Source organism: Crocodylus siamensis, chromosome 3 (genome assembly GCF_052110815.1).
Source record: "Crocodylus siamensis isolate JL-2025a chromosome 3, ASM5211081v1, whole genome shotgun sequence".
Lineage (NCBI taxonomy): Eukaryota > Metazoa > Chordata > Crocodylia > Crocodylidae > Crocodylus > Crocodylus siamensis.
In genome coordinates this window covers 58,478,033-58,499,388 of record NC_143397.1, presented here as the reverse complement: position 1 = coordinate 58,499,388, position 21,356 = coordinate 58,478,033, and the positions used below count along the sequence as shown (strand labels likewise).

Below are 21,356 nucleotides of genomic sequence, written 5' to 3'. Positions count from 1 at the left end.
GTATACTCTTCAGTTAACTGAAACAATAGCCAGCACCAAAAACAGCTCCATGCTGCCTTGGACTGGAAAGACTTAAGTTACAACTAAGGTAGCAGGAAAACTCTTCACGGAAATTAAAAGTTGATTATAACTAAGGAGCTTAGGGGGGAGATGGCTGGGATGAAAAATGACTAGGGCAGAATGGTTAATATTCATTCACATGCTTCTTACCTGTACATCTGAATCCTGACTTCCACTTCTTGATGCAAACGAGCAATCCTCAGGATCAACTGCAAGGGAAACTGGAGCAGATGGAAGAAGTTCTGAGAAGGATCCTTGACTGAAATTTATGGCCTCTGGATTCCTTTGACCATCTTTGACCGATTCACTCAGATTGATCACAGAATCTCGTATGTTTGATATGATCTCGTTATTTTCTGCCAACAAACGTTCTAAATGGTCTATTTTTTCTTGCAATATTGAAAGCTGACCCTGTATTTAAAAATAAATAAATAAATAAATAAAAATCCATTAGTCTCCAGTTCATCTCCTTCCAAATCTAGAGGTTTAGAATTCAATTTTAAAATTCTACTCAACCAGTATTTTATAGGGGAAAAATATTAAATATGCCTTTGTTTTGTACATGAACCATAGAATAAAGGAAAGTTTCTTAAACTAGTATATAAAAATCTTGTGTCTAGAGAGAAAAAAAAAAACCAAAACAGGTCTTTTCTTTTATAAACATGACTTCATGCTACAAATATTTAAACAACAACACAAAGAGTCTCAAAGGTCATATTTTATGTTTCAAGTACCAAACTGATAACAGAAAATAAATACAAATACATATAGTCAGAAATGTCTGAGTTAAACTTCATTTCCCATCATTTTTTCCTAGCCTTTTCATTTATTGGCATATCTGTAAGTAACTGTGAAAGCCAGTTTTTTATGGAATTACTTAAATTCTTAAGTGGAATTAAAATAGGCCATAAATTTCTGCATCTAAAATGATCTTTCAACGTGAAATGTCATAGTTTTACCCTTTCTGAATTTTAAATATACACTTAAACAAAAAGTGGTACTTGTTTTCTTTGAGTATAAGAAACCCACTAGATAACTGACAAAGAACAGAAGAGGCTAATAATGAAGCAAAAACTGAAAACTGCCTTGTTTAGATAGGTACAAGAATTGTTCATAGATCAACGTTTTTGCTCAGTAACTTCCTCAATCCCTTAAACAGTAAGGCCACTCTCACGCACTGGGGGCACAGGTAATAGCATCACAATAAATGGCAATTTAAACAAGTTAGTTATTGACCTACCCCAAATATATGCAAAACATTATAACGTTTCAACAAAAAAAACTTCCACAATATCAACAACAAAGTCTATATATTCAGACTTCTAACACAACGCTAAACAAGATGAAAATGCTTAAAAACAACAACTGTATTTTAATGAATCCTTTTTAATGAACGCTTTTATCTGATGCTGAACTAGCGTTTATGAATTAAGTGCTCACATTTTAGCAGTACCTTGCTATCTCAATTGTTCAACACACCTGCTCTGAAGAGCCATAACCAGGAGTTTTGCTCAATTTTTACAAGTGCTACTCTTATTTTTATGGTACATTATGAAGCCTCAATGTCCCATAAGATCAGAGGCTTAAATGGCAGAAAGAGCAGTTAATTCCTAAAACACTGGTAAAACTATAAAGAGAATGTTTCCTACCACCACTTTCTTGAGGCATCCCCTTCTCACATCCTTTTTAAGGCCCCAATTATTTTCTTCATTTGTCAAAGTAGTTCAGATTTCTGTATTTCAGTTTGAGGAGGCCTAATTGTACCAAGTCTTTTGTTTAAAATGCAATTAGTAGCATTTTAAAAGCCTTTAATATTCACTTTTTTGTAGTTAAAAGAACTAACGCTTATCCTGATAGACAAAATAAACTTGACACCACTATATAGCCATTTCCACGACATTTAGCCTTTATAACAATCCGTCTTTACAAACCTGCAGATTTCATTTTAAAAGCTTACTAGCTCACCTTTTAATTTTAAGGGCTATTGCATATCTGTAATGTGTATTCCTTCAGCCTGTTTAAGTTAATCTTCTAGTAATACCAAATACCAGAATGTAGCAGAGCAGAACAGACATCCTACTTATTGCTACCCAAACCACTTATAATGTGCCAGCTACTTCATGTTCTGCCAGTATACTGTTTATTTACATTATACATAATAGCAATGACCAACCTTCTATCCTTCCAAATATTTGAGATATTAGAGGCCAGGTTAAATTAACTGGTATATAGGCCACAGAACCGTAAGAAGATAACTAAGATATCTGTAAAATTTATAACAAAACAAAAAAAAAGAAAAGTCAATGCACGTGTGGTAGTATTGTGTGGAAAAATAAGTGTAGTCCCATGCCCTCTGGTGGTGCAAAAGCCAAATAAATGAAGCCAAAATCTCTGCAGTGTTTTCTTTGCATTTGTGTATCTATGCTTGGCACTTTGTTTTGTTTTATCTTATGCAGACAAGCAAAAAACAAAAACTGTTTTTATAAATTACATGATACATAGATTGTCAAGCAACTGGCTAAACCTGATTAGGATACTGCATACTTCCCAAATGCCTTGATCTTTTTGACTTCTCATGCAAAGCAGCATTTATACAAGGTAATATACCTGGTTCACTACAGGTTCCCTTAAATCACCAGAACTATCATTTATCTAGACAACAGAATGTTGCACAAACCTGTCCTACCTTAGCTACTATGTCTCCACTAACATGAGATCAGGTCACTATATAACCTCTATATTCCCTTCCATTCACCATTTTATAATACTGGGAAGTTTTTGATTGATGTTTATTCATTAGTCTGTTTTCTTATAGGAAAAAGATATAGACAGCGTTCCTGTTTGGATTAATTATATCTTATAAATATGCTTCTCACAGATGTCATGACTCTTAAAACTGCATTAACCACATACCTATTTTTAGCATTTGAACACTGTTTGGCCCTCAACATAATTCATATTATGACCAACAATCCCCCAGCCTCTAGCCAATACAAAATACTATTAAAACCTATATCCCTTTGTTTTCTTTAAAAAGTTTAAAGAAACATCTTTTTATAACCACCTCTCAAACATACCATTCATTAACTTCGCCTAACCCCAAATATGAAATGGAAAAGCTATAACAAAAACCTTAGTCCAAATACACTGATGCCATATAAGTTATAACCAATAAACTAGTACCATAGGAAATCCCAACACATGCGTGTTGTGTAAACTACTGCCAGTAAATCACTATTGTAGGAAGAATTCTTTTGGGAACACTTTTTCCCAGTTTAACTTTCACTTTTTTTAATGCGAAATTTAAATCCCACAGCACTGCAACTTAAAAAGATCTATTTTTAGATAAAGTGCTATAATGAGCCTGAAATGGACATCGGTTACCAGACTGTATTTATTAATTATAAAAAACACTACCAAAACCTATTTCCTGCATTTTATTTAAAAATGTAATTCTAGTTTAAAACCTCTTGCCCATTCAAAATAACTTCTATACTAAACAAGAGCACATGTCTGGGCTGAGGTTGCCTGGGCCCAGCCCTGTGTGCCATCTCAGCCTGACCCTAAGCACCTGGATCAGGGTCTGTAACGCCTTAGCCCAGCCCAGCATCACCCCGGCCCAAACACTTGATCTAGCACACAGGGCCACAGTATCCAGCCCACCACACTCCCCACAAGTCTGGAAATTTACCAGTAGGAGAGTGGCAACTAATGCTGCCACTACTACCCCTATACCAAATTTTCAGACCCATGGGAGAGCTAAGGGCACCAAACCACACAGCTCTGCAGGCTGGGGGTCAAACACCCCCTGGTCATTGGTAAGAGAGACTCCTCTGTAGCAGGGGGCATGGCCCTCTACCCAGAACCTCTTGAGCATATACTGACAACATTTTATAGAAGCAGGACGTTGGCTGCTGTGGTTCTCCTGATTTACTGGTGGCCAGTTAGGGTGTTAGGTCTATGTTGTGTCAGGGTTGATGGTAGTCATATGTAAAGTTTAGATTATATTTCATGTGGGATGGTTTGGATAGAGGTGATCCTGCCTCAGGCCGGGGGCTGCAGCGGATGACCTCTGGAGGTCCCTTCCAGCTCTACTAATCTTACCAATGTACTGAGGGCTAAAATGAAAAAGAAATACCCATCCATGCTTGCTTCCCTTTCAACAGTGTACGCACCAACTCATTCCCCACCCTACTCATCCAGTCACACAAACAAGCGGGGGGGCTATTACCTGAAGCCGTCAGACTAAGTAGCTACTCAAACAGTTACTTCTGCTCCCTCAGAAACTCCTGAGTCCCAAATTTTCATCACCCATCTCTCAGGACCCTCTCCCTGGCCTGCTCTACTACTGTACTTGTTGCTAATTGTTCTGCTGCAGGACACAGACTGTGGCTGTCTCTGGACCGTTGGACTATCTCTGACCGTTTTTTTCCCCCCACTTCAGGATCTTCTTTCCAGTAAACTCTGACAGGCACCTTAGCCCAACTAAGGGGAAAAGCCCTGGAAAAGCGATGAAATATGATATTGTTTTGTTTAGGAAGAAAAAAAAATGTCTCTTGTCTTTAACGTTCTGCATCACAACGCAACCTACAGCTGCAACTTTCCTCTCTCTCATGTGTTTTTATAGTCTCTCCCCCACTCCCCATCTGTCGGCTTGCAAGTAGCATCTTAGGTCATCAAAAGTGGTCAATATATTTAATTAAAAGGTTAAAAAGGAAGGTTTTGGCCTGATGAATGGCCCACAGACTACAAAAAAATTACCAGTAACAGTCCAGTAACATTAACATCAAAGCGCACAGTGGTGGAAAATATTTAATTGCTAGAGACTCCAAATTGAAAGAATGTTTCTAAGCCTTTAGGCAAAAAAATCATCAAGGTATGCCAAGATGTTTTGTTGCCTGGTGACTGATCAGCAAACCAGTGACTGGAAAGGACTAATAAGCCACAAAGGAGTGGGGGGGAGGTGCAGAATGGGAAGTCTGTCCACCCAAGAAATCTCATGGATCAACTTGAGCTTCTCCAATACAAAAACATTTTAAAATATATTCAACCTAGAGTAAGTGAAAGGGGAGTAGGGCGAGGAATAATTAGGCAAACACAAACAGACTGCTGAACTAAGATACAGAACTCTGTCTTTTCAAGATGCTTCTTCCTGGACAAACAAATGGGCAGGCAGTACCAAGGGCCTTTTGCAAGTACTCTGTATTTAATACAGCCAGGGGTAATATAGTAGGACTATAATCAAAGTCATCTCAGAGAAGGCTTTAACGTTAATGATGAGGTAGGGGGTTGGAGCATAAGAGAAAAGTGCTGCATATAGAGAAATGTGCGACACAAGTATGTGTGCATGGCCCTGTATCTGCACGCATAGTTCAGTTTGTAATCCCAACTCTGAACGCACATAACAGAGGTTGTTAAAATATATCAACAACCACATTTTTACGTTTGTTACCCCTTCTTAGAACCCATGTATTTGGAGAGTAGAGCACAAAAACTGGGCTTCTAACTATGCCCCAAGCCAAGCAAGCAAGCCCATGTCTCATAAATGCAAAAGGTAGTGTGAAAAGATGATCAAAGGGGTTGAGCTAAAACCTAGACAAGAGCCTGGTTTTATTCTAAACTGAAAACAAATCCCTAAGAGCCCTGCTGAAGAAAACTCAGTTCCATATATCAATGAAGTCCCCAATTAGATATTTCTTTTCCACGGAGAGGGAGGACCTAAAGAATTCTTCCATAACCCAATGGAAGTGGGGAGACATGCTCCCTGGAGCGGGGAGATTTCTTCATCATAGCTGGAGGGTCCAGCATAAGAGCTGTGAAGCTGAGGCTAGCTGTGGTAGAGAGAGCTATCCTTGGGACAAGTAGCAGCACAGGGGGGACAAACTCAGGGCTCTGGGAACCCCACCGTGATCAGGTCTGTGACAATAACTATTAAGTCTAATCCTGTTTTATTTACATGTTATCTTTTTTTCAGGCCGATTTTTTTAGACTCTATCTGATGGCTTTTTGTTTGATGAGGGAAGGGAGTTTGAGGAAAAAAAATGGCTCAGTCACCTGAGCTCTTTTTAAATAGCTCCCTCAGTAAAAAGACAGGAGATACAAAAGTTGAACACTCATTAGAAAAAGTCAGTGCTCCAAGGTTAAATTTATTTTTTATTTGAACAAGTCATGAGGTTTTAAAAATCATGCGTTGTACGTGGCAAGCACATTTTGTTTAACATCTTTCACTAAGCCCACAGTTGAAGGCTATGCTGCTGCCTATGCCTAACAAACTTAACCAGACAAGGTATGCATAGGACTAAGACAAGTTTAGGCTATGTGAACCTTGTAAGGTACAAGGAAGTCATCAATAGCTGCTGCAGTCTAGTGAGGTATGCATAAAGGGGCTCTGCTTTGCAGTGGATTATGAGCTCCAGAGCTGAAAAGTATTTATATGATGTCCAGCCAAAGGGTTTCAGAGTTATGGACTTTGCAAGTGCTTTGCTGTAGTAACCCCCCCCCCTTTCCTTTTTTTCTGCACACCAGCAGTTAAGTCCTGAAGCCAAAAAGTCATTTTGTGGTTTTTTACAGTATCCAATCTTCTCTCTTAAAACCTAAGGAATATTTTATATCAAAATGTTATTATGGTTATACTTTTCAACACTCAAAAGTCAAGAAGGGCCAATTTTAAAGGAACAAGCTCTGAATTTGAGTAATATAATCAAACTTTTTCAAATAGTATAGGATTATATCATTTTTCTGCATCCCTTTATACACAAAGGCAGCATTTGGATATGCAAAAAAGGTCAAGAAAGAGACATTTAAATTGCACTAAGACAACCAAGTATAAAACAGTCACACTTATTAACCCATAGAGGCAAAAACTGCTACTTCAGAACAGAGTTGTACCTAATAAAGGCTGTGCTGAGAGTTTAGAAAATATCATACAAGGAAGGGTACTAATAAAAATATCAAGATGTTTATATTTAAAGAGAATAAAAAGTCTGTGTGTTTGTCTATGCAGGAGTTCGAGTCTAAACCAAAGTGGGTTGCACTAACTGCTACATATTAAATGGTAGACTGCAGACACATCCCCATAGCCAACTGGCTCTTATTGCAGTGGAAATCACTGAGTCCATGTAGCAAGGACTCCTTCCAGGAAAAGCACTGTTCAAAGCATTGAGGGCAGAAATCCCATGCTGTTTTATGTAGTTGCTGGGCTTTTGACTGGGGGATCTTTCCCACAGCATACAATGAGAAAACATAACAGAAAAACTACTCTTTTGGGACCTGAAATAAACTCAAATTCCTGTTACACCTCCTCCACCATTTAATGGCCCATCTCTTTTTCTGCTGGCTGAAATCGTTTTCAAACTGTAACCATGAAGCATGGATGAAACATTATTCCACATGCCTACAAAGCAACTTGTGAAGGTGCGTTTGACATCTCACTGCCAGACAGCTTCAGCTGTCAGCAGCTAATGTACAACCATGCAGCTTTTAGAGCAGTTTTGGCAGCAGCACCAGCAGCTAGCCCACCTGCAGCTACACTGGGAGAACAATGAGGAAAAAGGAAGATGACATAAACCAGATGTTTCTGAAGGAACGCCACTTGTGTCACTGCCATTTATGGGCTTGCAAAACAAGCATTTTAACACATTTTGTCTGGCCATGGTAAACCTTGCTGGAGGAACAAAAAGAACAGTTCAGTATGCTGGGGAAGCCTAGGGTTTACCTTGACCAGCTAAAACAGAAGGTAATTCACCTCATCTACACTAGGATGTTAATGTGTAAAAGAAGGACATTACCTTTTTCCTTGTGAAGCGAATGTGTCTACACAATACTAGCAACAAATATGGTAACTAGTTGACAGTTTTGTTTGCTATAGTTATACATTTCTTTAATAACTTGTTTTACAATGCAGGAAAGAAAAAGAAAAGGAAAAAACTTTGTTTGTCACATGTCCAGGCATTTGCAGGTCAGTATGCAGGAGTTCCAGCAGAAGCAACACTTGAAATATGATCTTAAGGCAGCTAAGCGGCCACTCTGATTTTGCTAATTTTTCCCCATATGATCACATACGAAACAAAATCCACGTTGAAATCTCAGGGTCTCACTTAAAAATAAGACAGTAGCAAAAGACTTGATGTTTTCACTCTTATTTAAGCCACTGAAATGACATGAAATTCGACACATAAGGACAGCACAAGCAAGCCAGACACCAGTGAAACAGGATGTACACTTCTGTAAATAAGAGAGGTTCCCTATGCACTTGGCAGTGGACCCCGAAGTGGACCAGAAGTACTTCTAGTCCACTTCCAGGTCTGCCACGGACTACATGGGGAAGCCACCACCCACCCCACACTCCTGTGGAACGTTCCATCCACCCCACCATCATGAGCCATGCCCGGGTACCTCGAGGTATGTAGAAAAAACATTTAAAGCTGTCTCTATGGCCGAATCACTGATTCGCCGAATCAGCATCGCATCTTCAGATTCGGATTCAGCCGAGTCAAATCAGGACAGTAATCCAAATCAATTAATCTAATCACTGTGCCGCATTTCAGGCCAAATCTGAATCGAATATGGCCTGTTTTACACAAACCTAGTGTTTGAGAGATAAAATACGCTATTTGTAATAAAGCCAAAGGACAAATGCATAGAGTTAAACATGTTTATATCTTTGTGGAGAGGAAAGACTTACGACTATAAGAATCTGCAACCCTATACATATGAACATACATGGAGCACAGAAGAACAGATGTTACAGCTATTCAGATTCAAAAAATGAATTTAATAAAGTTTAAAGAGTTTTTAAGAAAACACAGTGAAAGTCTAATTAGTGGTAGTACTGTCTCATCTAACAAGCAGAATACACAAAAAGAAATTGTTTGCTGGTACAATATGCTGGTGATTCAAGACAGGCTGCCCATTCGTGTATTCCATTTTAGTTATGCATGCACCCCATCTGCTCAAGACCTGAGTTTCAGTTAAACAGGGTTATCTCAGTCTGTGCATCACCATGAGAACACTTGTGCCTCAAAAATAGAGTATAAAAGGCAATGAAGGACCGACCAGCACTCCAATTCCTTCTTCACAGCAGGCCTGATGGTACAGTAAACTCCCAAAAAGGAGGGGAAGGTCATAAAAGACACATATGGAAAACCTATTTTAATGGACCTTTCTGTACAGATAAACTACCTTTTTTCTTCTTTGAGCACTTGTCCACGTATATTATACACTACAAAATTCCCAAGCAATGATTTACTTAAAGTGGCGAGTGCTCAGATTTGGATCTAAAAATAAATTGAGCACTCATCTACCAATAGGCCTTCACCTTAAATGCCTTTCAGCGTGTATAGAGCCTCTAAACAGCAGCTTCACAGGTGGCAAATGCATGAAAGTCTCTCATAGAAGCAGGGAGGAAGGAAGAAGGAGAAAGGAGGTCTCCATATACAAACACAGGAAAGAATAGAAAGCTCTTGTTTCAAAGGGAGGGCCCATATGACCTGCTAAATCTACATTAGGTGCCAATTGCTGTCAATTCCCTTATGAATAGGGTGACCATACACCCTATTTTCAAATGGGACAGTCTCAGTGAGGCTCCAAGGCACCAAGCCTGCCAGAGCAATGAGGGGGAGTGGGAAGTGTCCTGTTTTGAGAGTCAGGAAATAGGGTAACCCTGCTTACAAATGGCAATGCATCCACTAAGCCTTTGCATTCTAAAGGAAGATGGTTGTAAACTGAGACACTATTGAAAACCCTTCTCTATGTGTATGACAGCTATAAACACTAGGAAGATGCATAACAGGGTTTCAACAAGAGACCCAAGATAGTTAAAGAATGTAGACTGGTTAGACTCATTGGGATTTGAGACTCAAAGGGCACAAGTGGACATTCACATCAGGCCACAACGTTTCTCCATTTTACACTATACTCCTTGATATCTGTTATACACACTAATAGAAAATGCTCTATCCCCAAAGTCCATCCAAAAAAATCATACAGTAAATGCAAATAGGCCGGTATGATGGCCTAATCTATTATCCTGAGACAAGAGGTCTGATATAAGTGAAATACTTCAGAGGACTGCTGAATGATGCAAGATCTCCAGAAAGCAAAACGCCTTGATCACACTGAAATGAGGAGAATAAGCGTAGTGTCATCTCACCTTTACCAAACCTGCTCTGAAGTTTAACATGGAAATGAAATGTCTATATAAGAACATTCGATGACAGAATGAGGACAGCATCCCCTAGAAATTTTAAATCCCAAGCCCCTCTGAAATGGAAGGTTTGATCTTTCTTATTCTCATGTGTCACAAGATCCCAAGTCCGAAATATTGAATGGACAGCTGGATCCTGTACCTCTGATCCTACTGTTCAGTCTGCCCACCAGCAGAAACCTCTCTATGCAGGAGGCCTCAGAGCTTAGCCTCAGCTGCACGGGATTAAGATAAGGAAACCCTCACATGTAAGACTTGCCTACGAGGATGTGAAAAATGAAATATCTAGTGCTGTCTCTGGACTCAGTCTTGCTAAAACAAGGCTGAAAAAATTAATTCACTCCTGATGGCCTCAAAGTGAATGAAGGGGCCTAAACCAGTCATTTCTGCAATGTAAGCTTTCAGTTTTTTAGAAAAACCTCTTTTAACCTTTGCAACTGAACGATAACCTTCCAAGCGTGAACTCAATCCACGGCAGTTGTACACCTGGGCCCACAAATGAACAGAGCCTACAGCTGCTTGCAACTTTTTCAAACAACATCAAGAAGTTAACGTCAGTAAAACTGACCTCTTCTGTTGATCTGAGGCCTGCAACAGCAGTTAAACAAACAAACAAACAAACAAACAAACAACCAACAACAAAAAACCACGCTAGCTGAGGCACTACTGGGACTGCTACTCTTAAATCTTTCCCACATCTTGGTCTTTTACACCAAACTCAAGTCGATGTGTACCTTGGCTTAGCAGGTATTGTGTTCCCAAACTATACCAAAGTGAATTACTAGTCATGTCTCTGTTCACAGCTGCCAGTCGGAGAAACTGTCTCCACCTGGGCAGCAATTCCAGCTGGGTGGAGACAATTGCTCTGACAGAGTCCCCACGGGCTTGGATCCAAGAACTCTCCTGCTGTAGCTCTCAACTGAATCCGTAGCTTCATGGAAGAGATATAACCATATAAAACAAGAACAGGAGCTATTTTCAGGGGCCTAATCTAGGGATTCTACAATCAGAAAAAAAAACACCTTTGAAATAGCTTAGATGTGGGAGAAAAGTAACAAAACACTTCTACCGTCACAGCTGACAGGATATTTTGGGAACGAGGAAGAAAAGAAGGGACACGCTTTCAGGAGCCAGAACATGGCAGAAGAGGGGAGGTGACAGTAAGCTCACACCTTTTAGCCAAAGTAAAACAGGACGTAGAAGCCTAGAACAAAATATAGGGATAGAAAACTGACAGCATCTTCGGCACCATGGCATTGATAATAAAATCATTTCCACCATATCCTTCATATTCATTTGGTGTTTAAGATTTTTTTGAACCCTAATGTCACCGAATCACCTCGTAAAAGACGACCTGAATATCCTTTTCCATTACATTTCTGGATTCAGTTCCATTTGAATTTGTGACAAAGTCCCACAGAGGGATCTGTAAACATTTTGACAAGATACTAGCTATAGGAGCAAAGCAACATTTATAACAATTCTTAAGATACGTTGCATTGGCCTCATTTTCTCACTCTCCTGTTTCTGAGCTTTAGGTGGAAGAGACAAGCCTGGAGCAGTTTCTTTTGCCTGCCCTCTTCCCAGATCAGCTGGTGGCCAAACTCTGATCCATAACTTTAAACCAGGGCAGCTTTGTTCCCCCTTTCACACACAAGCTGCATCAAGGTCTTGTTTTTACACTCTTTTCTTTTGGATTAAATATAATTTTAGCAGTGAGGGCTTTCTGCATCTAATAGGGATATAAAAGGTATTTATTTGAAAAAAAAAACAAAAAACAATGAGGATTCTCCTCTTCATCCAAGTTTCCTGGGGTCACAAGAAGGTTCCTTTTGTTTATTTCTACAAAAAAAAGACTAAATATTTTTCACGTGTTTTACTTCTAGCTTGACCTTCTGTCACTTATCTTGGGTACCTACTGTAAAGGCAACCGGATGATTTATCTTCCTTTGCGCGCTACCAAATCATATTGTCAGCGTTCTGTTTTACAAGAAAGTTGAAGAGCAGGAGTCAAAGAAGGAGCATTTTTGTTAGGCAGATGTAACAGTTTAAACAGCAGTTTCTTTCACTTCCATTTCGAAACGAGACAAAAAAAAGAAAGGAAGAAATGCTATTTATTTCTGAACATGGATGATGCCAAAGATTGCTATATTTTGGAAAATGTGAAATGAGAACAGAGACTCTCTCAGATTCTGGTCTTCCTTTACCTATTTATTTCCTGATCAGCAAAGTCAGGTTTTTCATTTCTAGACACAAAGATCCCATGCCTTGAAGGTACTACCACATGCACCCACTTGAAAACTCCCTCCTACCCAGGCAAGAAAAAACAAAAGCAAGGGGCGCCAAAGGCTGCTCTTTACTCTAGCCCTGAAGTCAGGTACCGCAGACGCAAGGGGAGACTAGCAAAAGTTGCATTTGGGGTTGAGGACAAGGATACGGAAAGCTAAGACGTTTCTCTACGCCAACCTGTTGAGGCAGACAGCGGGATCGAAAGAGGAAGTTAAGGGGGGTCTTGCCCCACTTCATGCTTCCGGGAGCCCCATATGAGCGGGAAGAAGCGGAGCGGGCTACCGGGGGCGGGGAATGGCAGGTAGCAGCAAAATCCTGCCCTGCGGGCACCACGATCCGCCTCCCGCACCACCCCCCATCCTGGCCCCAGCCCCGCAGACACGGGCTCCCCGGCGCGGGGCAGGAGGGCAGGGAGTCCCGTCCCGTCCCCGTGACCGGCGCGGCGGGGCGGGGCGGGGAGTCCTCGGCGGGGCAGGGGCAGGGCCCGGGCCGCTCACCTTGGGGAAGGTGCCCTCGCGGCGCGGGCTCTGCGGGTGGTCGAAGTGGCCGCGGTCCAGCATCAGGTAGAGGGAGAAGATGACGACGCAGAAGATCGCGCTGCCGAACACGGTGAACTGGCGGCTCAGCTTCATCGCTGCCCCCCGCCACCGCCGCCGCAACTTCTGGGCCCCGCTCCGCGCTCGGCCGGGCAAACTTCTCCCAGCGGCCGGGCCGGGCCGGGCCGGGCCGGCAAGCCCGCAAAGTTGCCGCGGCGGGGAGTTTCCGGGCTCGGCGCGGGGGGAGGGGGCTAGCGGCGCCGCGCGAGCCTGCTGCACCCCGGCCGCCGGGCTAGCGGCTCCGCTCCGCCGTGCTGCCCGCGGGCGGCGCCCAGGGGCTGGCGCCGCCTCTGCCCCCTCCTCCGCCCGCCTCCCTCCTGCCGCCGCCGGCGAAAGCGCTGCCGCCCCGCGGCACGGAGCAGGCGGCGCGCACCGCTCGGCTCGGCTCGGCTCGGCTCGGCACGGTGCTGCCGCCCGGGAGCAGCGCTCCGCCCCCCGCGCGCCCCGGCCTGGCGGGCGGGGCTTGCCCGTGACGCGCTGGGCGGGGCGGGGCGGGCCGGGCCGGGCCGGGTCGGCCTGTGGCGGCTGCTCTTTCCGCCCTTCGCTTCCCCGCGAGCGGCAGCGCCTGGGCTGGGGGCTCCCCTCGCAGGCAACGGGGCGCCGGGCGGGGCGCGTCCCGCAGTGCCTCCTCCCGCGCGCCAGGGGGGGCTCCCCGCGGAGCCCCCGGCTCGTCCTGCCCCGCTCCGGCGCGGGGGGGAGAGCTGCGGACAGAGAAAGCGCGGGCGTGTCGCTGTGGGGCAGCGGCGTGTGGCGCGGCCGCCCCCGAGGACTTAGGCGGTGCTGGGCAAGTCCTCCTCGCTGCCTCGCCCCGCATCTGCCAGGCGAGCTGGCTTACACCGAGAGTCGTCCTCCCCCCCAAGTGAGAGGCGCCCGTGGGAGAGAGCAGCTTGTCCCTGCTGCCACCAGCCCCTCGGGCAGCTCAAGTGACTCGTACAATATCAGAAAAGTATAAAGGTCTCCAGTTTGTAGCCATATTGGTCTCGGGGAAAAGGCAGTCGGGACTCGTCGGAGTTTAAAGAAATGTTTTTGCAAAAATCTTGTTGGTCTCATAAAAAATACCATCTCTCCTACGAATCCGGATAACATTATAAATTGATAGATAAGTATGAATATATCATATCAATTAGACCATTATAAATGTATAATAATATAAATAGAAAAAGTGATAAAGGCATGCAATGAGAAATAAATTTACCATCAAAATGATTTTAAAAAAAAATCAAATGAAGAAAAATAAAAGGTGCTTAATGAGGGTCTGAAGCCACCCGTCCCGCCAGGTGACTATAGGGGGCATACGCCACAATACCAGGTGCTCTGTCTGTGCTTCCTGAGGAAATGTGGGAAACACTTCTATTGAAAAGAAATGGGTGTGAAGACAAGACGAAGCTTGCAGCAAGAGTAAGGTCACAGCATAATTAAGTCTGCCTGCGCCACCTTCATTTGTCTCCCTGGTGCCTTTCCACGTTGGTGCAGTCTTTAATTACACAACCGCACAGGGATGCTACTTTATTATTATTATGCCACAGCATCTCTGCCTCACTGCACTATATACCACGAAGAAGTCAGGGTTGTGCAGTGAATGATACTGGGGGTCATACAATGGGCTCCTGCCCCACCTGTTACACAAGTTGGAGGCTGCTGGTGAATGAGACACAGAACAGCAGAAAGAGAAAAAATGGGCATGAATTACCCAGATGAATGTCACTAGGAATAATCGGATTCCAGTGGTGCCTCTACCGAAGAGACAGGCAACGTCAGGCAAGTCATTTCCATGGGTGGCTATTGTGTGTTCTTCAGTTTCTGGGCATGCGTCTTCAATACAATCCAATTTGCAGGAGCACCAAGTCCTCCCAACTGCAGCTTAAGATAATGGAGGCTGTGCTTTGAATTTGAATTTATAAAGTCCTCATGCAATCTCTGTGTTCCAGAAAAAAACAGGCGTAGACATCCTCTCCCAAGGAGATGGTGCATATATAATCATTAATGTTCATTTAAAAACATAAAGCCTCAAAAATATTGTAGTGAGATCACTGTAGGAAAGCCATGGCAGGATTAATCGTTCTAAATTCAGTTCAGAGTTTGGATTTTGTGCAATAAAAAGGCATGGGGCTATGAATGAGGTGATGAGGATAAAATATAAATTGAATAGCTACCAATTCAGCAAGCAGTGTCCATCCAGTGGGAAATCACAGTATGTGATAAAGCATTACATTGTAATACATATGCTGAAGATGTCCATATTAAAGTTGAATGGGCACCCTTTATTTTGGCATGTGATATGTTGAGTTCTTGACTGCAAACTTAACTCCAAAGAGAGACTGTGTGCGCAGGAGGGTGGTTAGGGCCCTCAACTGGAAGGTGAGAGAGTCTTGAGTTCACGGAGTTAATGAATGAAAAACAGAAATAGTTCTGAGAGCATGTACAATTTCTTGGGCAAGTGTTTTAATCATTAGACTATTATATCAAAGGTAGAAATCACTACATCCCTTTCCTCCTTCACCATGCTCAGTCTTAAAAATAAAATGTCCAGAACTGTACTTTTGGAGAGCCCAATCCTATTGGCCCCTTCAGCATTCTCTGAACATAACTACCCAGCCAGGTAGGTTCCTCAGTGGGCTTGGACACCCTTCCACCTAGTTTCTGAATTCTTGGGCTTTAAGTGAAATAGATATTAAGCTGCTGAAACCAGTTCTGAGTGCACAGAAGCAAAAATAAAGGTACTTTAATTAGGACTTTCAGGTGAAACAGGTAGCCACTGAGGAAAGGTTTTTTTGATTGCAACTTTGGACTTAGGTGCATTAGATGGAATGCTAATTTAGCTTTGCATAAGTGTCTTTATTTGAAAAATACAAAGGCAATGGAAGTAATGGCAACACACAGGATTATACTGGAAATTTAAATAAGACATAAAGTGTTATATGTAATGAGGAAATTCAAAGAGGCATGGTGACTACAGAAAGTGACCTCTTTACACTAAATAAACATCTGATTACAAAGCATGCATACATTTTGTCAACCCCATATTTTCAAGTTCAGTTTTAGGAAAAACAGCTTTTTCCTCAAATATAAGTCAATAACAAGAACAATTCCTTAAACTGTTACAGCCATTATGAAATCTCACAGGAGAATCAAAATGATGAAGAAAAAGACCCAGGGGGTTCAATGCACTACAAACATTAAAATTCAAAAAAGCAACCTCTGTACCTAAAAATAATTTTACCCAAGGTTCATTGTATTGTCTTCAACCAAAAAATCCATCTCTCAAGACATGAATTGAGCTACAAGGATATTTTTAGTTAAATGGAAACTATTCATAGGCCCGTATTAAAAATCCAGACTTGAATTGTAGTTCTGATTCAAATTTTATGATGTGTGCAGCCAAAACCCTGGATCTAAACAGTTCTGGTTTTAGGAGTTCAAAATTTAAGTTTTTCTAATTTTTGAGGGATTGTGGGGAAGGAGAAAGATGATTTTGTTTATACCATTGTTAAGAGCAGATGTCAGCTCAGATTTGCTGAGAGCTAAATTGTGCTTTGGAAGAGTGAAACATATAGTTGTCTTAAACATTTAAAATTTAGCCTCAGCTCTTTTTTTAACTTATTGCTAAAATTTTTCATTAGTCTTTCCCAAACAATAAATGCACAATTCACTCCAAAAATAAATAAATAACCACATTCAAAATCCATTTTAAGTTTTTTAGACATTTACTCTTCTGACATATATACAATACTACATGACTTCCTGTCAGCTCATGTTACTACATTTATGCTACTGTTATATAGTTGTGGTTATAGGTCAGTTTTTCATGCAAGTTGACCATGATTTTTATGGTTGTTTCCAAGAGAAAGTCAATTTAAAATCAAAATAATACAATAAGAAGAATTCGTATCAATTATAAGCACTTTCCCAGTTTCAAGTCCCTTTGGACCTTTTATGTTTCAGTTTTGATTAAGCTTGTCCACTTTTGGGAAGTTGACTCAGTGTCAGTTGAAATGGGAAGGGATTGTTTTCTGAGACAAAAATTTTCCAGGAATACTCCTAGTTTTTCAGCGAGTCCTCCCTCACATTTCTTGCCAAGCTAGTTTATTTTCTTTGGAGAAATAACTATTTCCTGCCATAATCTGAATAGTATATATGAGGTTTTGGGCAGATCTTCCCCAATTTACTTTGGTAGCTTCTGATGCTATGGTTTTGTGATGTTGTCAGGGCTGTCCCTGAGGGGGGTGAATCGGGGTGACCGCCCCAGGCCCCACGCTCTGGGGGGCTCTATGCACAGTGCTGTACAGGCCCCGCTGTGACTGCTGTGCTCCTGCTCCACGCTCCTGCTGCTCACCACTGCTCCTCCCTGCTCCCCTCACCATGTTCCTCCACTCGCGCCCACTCCACACTGCGGCCACTCACCACCCCACAACCCCTCATGGGCTTATATGCCCCAGGCACTGCACACCCGTAGGGATGGATCTGGTTGTTGTCTCATTTAATTAAGCATGCAGGTGAATTAACCTGTTTCACAAAAAGGGGCATGTCTACACATGCTTTTATGTGCACCTAAACTTAATGCGTTTTGCCTAACACACATTAAAGCAATTTAGACACGCATCTACATGTGCACGCGCTAAGGTGCATTAAAGTGGTATGCAAACCGGCTTGGAACTAAAGTTAGTCCCAAGTCATTCGATATACACAGCGTTAATGTGCCTTAGCACATCTACACATGCATTAAGGTGCTTTAGCTATTTGCGCCTAAATTTGATACTTCTGTAGGTGTCGCATTTAGGAGTGAATAACCTAAAATCAGCATTTTTAATGCTCATTAAAGGTGTGTACGTGTAGACCCATGCCCTTAATGCACCTTAAAATGGATAATGCACCTTAAATTAGCACATGTAGACATGACCAAGATGAACAACAGGGATTTGTAAGGAAAAACTTTCCAAAAAGCAATAGATGTATGAGTCTTACTGATTTTCTTTAGCTTGCTATGCAAACTTTATAGTTCACATTATAGTAATATAAATTTGTAAAAAGTTGTCTTCCCATAAATACTTAGGAGGAAGCCTTTTTCCTGAATGTCAGGTAAACCAGCCATATTTAAATCTAAATGAAAAAAATCAACCAGGAAACAACGTGGCTATGCTGCCTTGTCCACTACTAACAATGGCTAGAAATACTTGCTCTTCGTTTCATTTGTTGCTAGGTAAGTGAAAGTATATGCCTGTAAGCTGAAAGAATCAATTAACTTTCCAAGCATTCAGGTCCAATCAACTCTAGAATGGTAGTAATTGGCCAATCAAAGTCCCTACATTCAATTTCTTGGCATGTCTCTGTTTGCCAGCTGTGCTCACCTTGATTTCTCTGTTTAAGCATAAAATAACATGATAAGTTTTGTACACTGCATCTAATCACTTACAAAAAAATCAGAGGCAAAAAAAGCCAGATTCAGAGGAAGATCAAGGTTGAGACAGGCTGGCTTTGCCAGCAGAAGAATTTCTCTGGTACATACATCAAAGGCAGCAATTTAATTTGTTGAATGTGGAGACTATTAGCTCTAACAAAAATCGAAGTCATGGTATCATAGGAAAGTAGGGATGGAAGAAAGTAGGGATGGAAGAGACTTCACAAGGTCATCTACTCCAGTCCCCTTCTCAAGCCAGGATCATCCCTAATTAAATCATCTCAGCCAAATTATTGTCCACCCTGCTCTTGAAAATTTCTATGGATGCAGATTTCACAATTTTGCTAGATAGCTTGTTCCAATGCTTGACCATTCTGACTATGAAGGTGTTCTCAGAGAATAGCCAATAGCTCTCAAATGACCTCAGTTAATCCCTTCAGTAGCCCAGAGTGCATCCCATCTGGCCCTGCTGACTTGAAAGCATCTGGCTTCTAAGTAATCCATAAATTGTTCTGCTACTCTAGGCAGTTTGCCTCCTTCCCGATCTTTGCTGTCAACTACAGCCGTCTTCTGGTAGCTGCTCCTGTTTGTGAAGGCTGAAGTAAAAAGGCATTAAATAATTCAACCTTCAACAAGGACAAATGCAAAGTCCTACACTTGGTACAAAATAACTGCATGTACAAATACAGACTGGGAAATTACTAGGTAGTTGCAGTACTGCAGAGAAAGTTGTGGTGTTTACAGTAGACCATGGTCTACAGTAGACAATGGTCTACTGTAAACACCACAACTTTCTCTGCAGTACTCAGTATGAGCCAACAGTGCACTCCTGTTTACAAAGAAAAAGGAAGGAAGAACTCAGCAGTATATTGGGTTATATTAACAGGAGTGTCACTTGCAAATCAGGAGCCTGGGTTATTTAGTTTGGAGAAGAGAAGACTGAAAAAGGATTTGATAAGAGTCTTCAAATACCTGAAGGGTGTTTATAGAGAAAGTGATGGTAAGCTTTTCTTTGTGGCTGTAGGGGACAGGACTAGGAGCAATAGCCTCAAAATTCAGCAGGAGAAATTTAGGCGGGAGATTAGGAGGAACTTCTTGACTATGAGGATGGTCAAGCACTGGAACAGGCTACTTAGAGAAATTGTGGAGTCTTCATCCTTGGAAATTTTCAAGAACAGGTTGGACAGACACATGACTGGGATGGCTGAGTTAGGAATGACTGTGCTTTGAGCAGGGGGCTAGACTAGAAGACCTCAAGAGGTCCCTTCCATCCATATATAGTAATGCAACTCATCAGAATAGGCAAATACTACCTTATTTATTGTGACAAATGAGTCCTTTTTAAATATAGTTTAGAAATACTCGAAATTTGTTTAGGTACGTTTCTCAACCAAGGAATCATATCTCAGCATATAAGGATTGCTGGAAAAGTAATTCTGATTGCTACTTCTTCCACTTCAAAACTTTGGAGTAGCCCTCTCCCTTGACTTGTGGAAAAGAAGGCAATACCATTCTTCCTGCTTGTCAGAGTGAACATGGGTCTTTGAAAATAAAAAGAAAGCAGAGGAGCTGTTTTAATTTCCTTTATTCTTTACTACATGAAAAATCATGGCTTTAATTTTTCCCAACCACAACACATGACCAGAAGTGAAAGTCTTGTGTCTTCTTTCTTCCCCCTCTTATATTTGTTTGGGCCTTTTGATTAGTGCACTATATTTCATGCAGCCAAATGAAGCAGTGGGGCAGGGAGAATGGAAGCTTCATGAGTAACAGTCCCATGTCATTTACAATAATAATACAATCTTAAAACAAAATGGACAAGACCATTCAAAGCCAAGTCTAAAACTAGCCAGGGCTGGTGACCTTACAAATCAGGATGAAATTTTTGCCAAACTCTATGCTGCACCCTTCATCCCAAGCTCCAGTTTCTTGCCATTCCTTTTGGAGAACATGCTGTATATAGAGATGGAAGTAACTAGCTGTCTTGGAATTCAAGCTGTAGCATCAGTTCTCTTTAGAGTACAGGTGCATAGCCAAATAATGAGACTAGCTCCCCTCATCTCTTTGCTGTAATCCCTAATTTTCAAGTGAAAACTGACCACTCACATTTGTGTATTGAGCAATAATACTATCTGCCATATATATGAGAGAATACCAAAAAGTGCTCCAGAGTCCCTAATTCAATTAGTTGGAGTTCTCTGTCTCTTGAGAACATTTGTTTTATGTATATGAAGTGTAGGTTGGAGAAGCAATACAATGAAAAGGCTCTGGTAGCACTGAAGAGCATCCACATGAGTTCTCTTTCTCCTTTGAGTAATCTGTGTTCCATATATTTCTTGCAGTATTTGTAAGGGTTGGGAAATGAAAGCTTTCAATAGTTCTGTGGCAGAAAACCATATCTCATCTCCTGGCAGGAAAACTTCAAGGAAATCTCACAAATAAAGAATTTTGCGTCCTTACATATCTGAACTAGGGATAGTGTGTGGTGAGAAATATGGAGCAACCTGGGCTAATAGCTAAGTAAGCTCCTCCTCTGGTGCTGCAAATATCAAATGGGATGGCTAACCTTTTACTCTTTTTTTCTCTGCAGAAGTCCAGGCTTAAAAATCAACTACTGACTCCTGTGACCAGCTACCTCCTTCACAATCCACTGAGTCACGCTACTGTGCATGTTGTAAATAGGGACATGCAAGAACTACCAATAGCACATTATCTGAACTGTAAAACAATAAGGGCAAGATTGTAGGCAAGCTGTTTCAATTTAATTTCAAGATTCTCAGTGCCTTGGACAAAACAGCTGTATCCTGAAGGT

At 41.7% G+C, this 21,356-nt stretch overlaps 1 protein-coding gene across 1 annotated transcript in view; it reads right to left on the bottom strand.

Annotated features, from left to right (window-relative positions):
• MAN2A1 (mannosidase alpha class 2A member 1) overlaps positions 1-13,540 on the bottom strand; it is a 234,149-nt gene extending 220,609 nt beyond the window's left edge. The window contains exons 1-2 of the mRNA XM_090038361.1: positions 13,051-13,540; positions 211-471 (exon numbers count right to left, since the gene is read on the bottom strand). Coding sequence (XP_089894487.1) covers positions 211-471; positions 13,051-13,185 — 396 coding nt within the window. The 5' untranslated portion in view covers positions 13,186-13,540. The remainder of the gene's footprint in view (positions 1-210; positions 472-13,050) is intronic.
• Between the last annotated feature and the right edge of the window lie 7,816 nt (positions 13,541-21,356).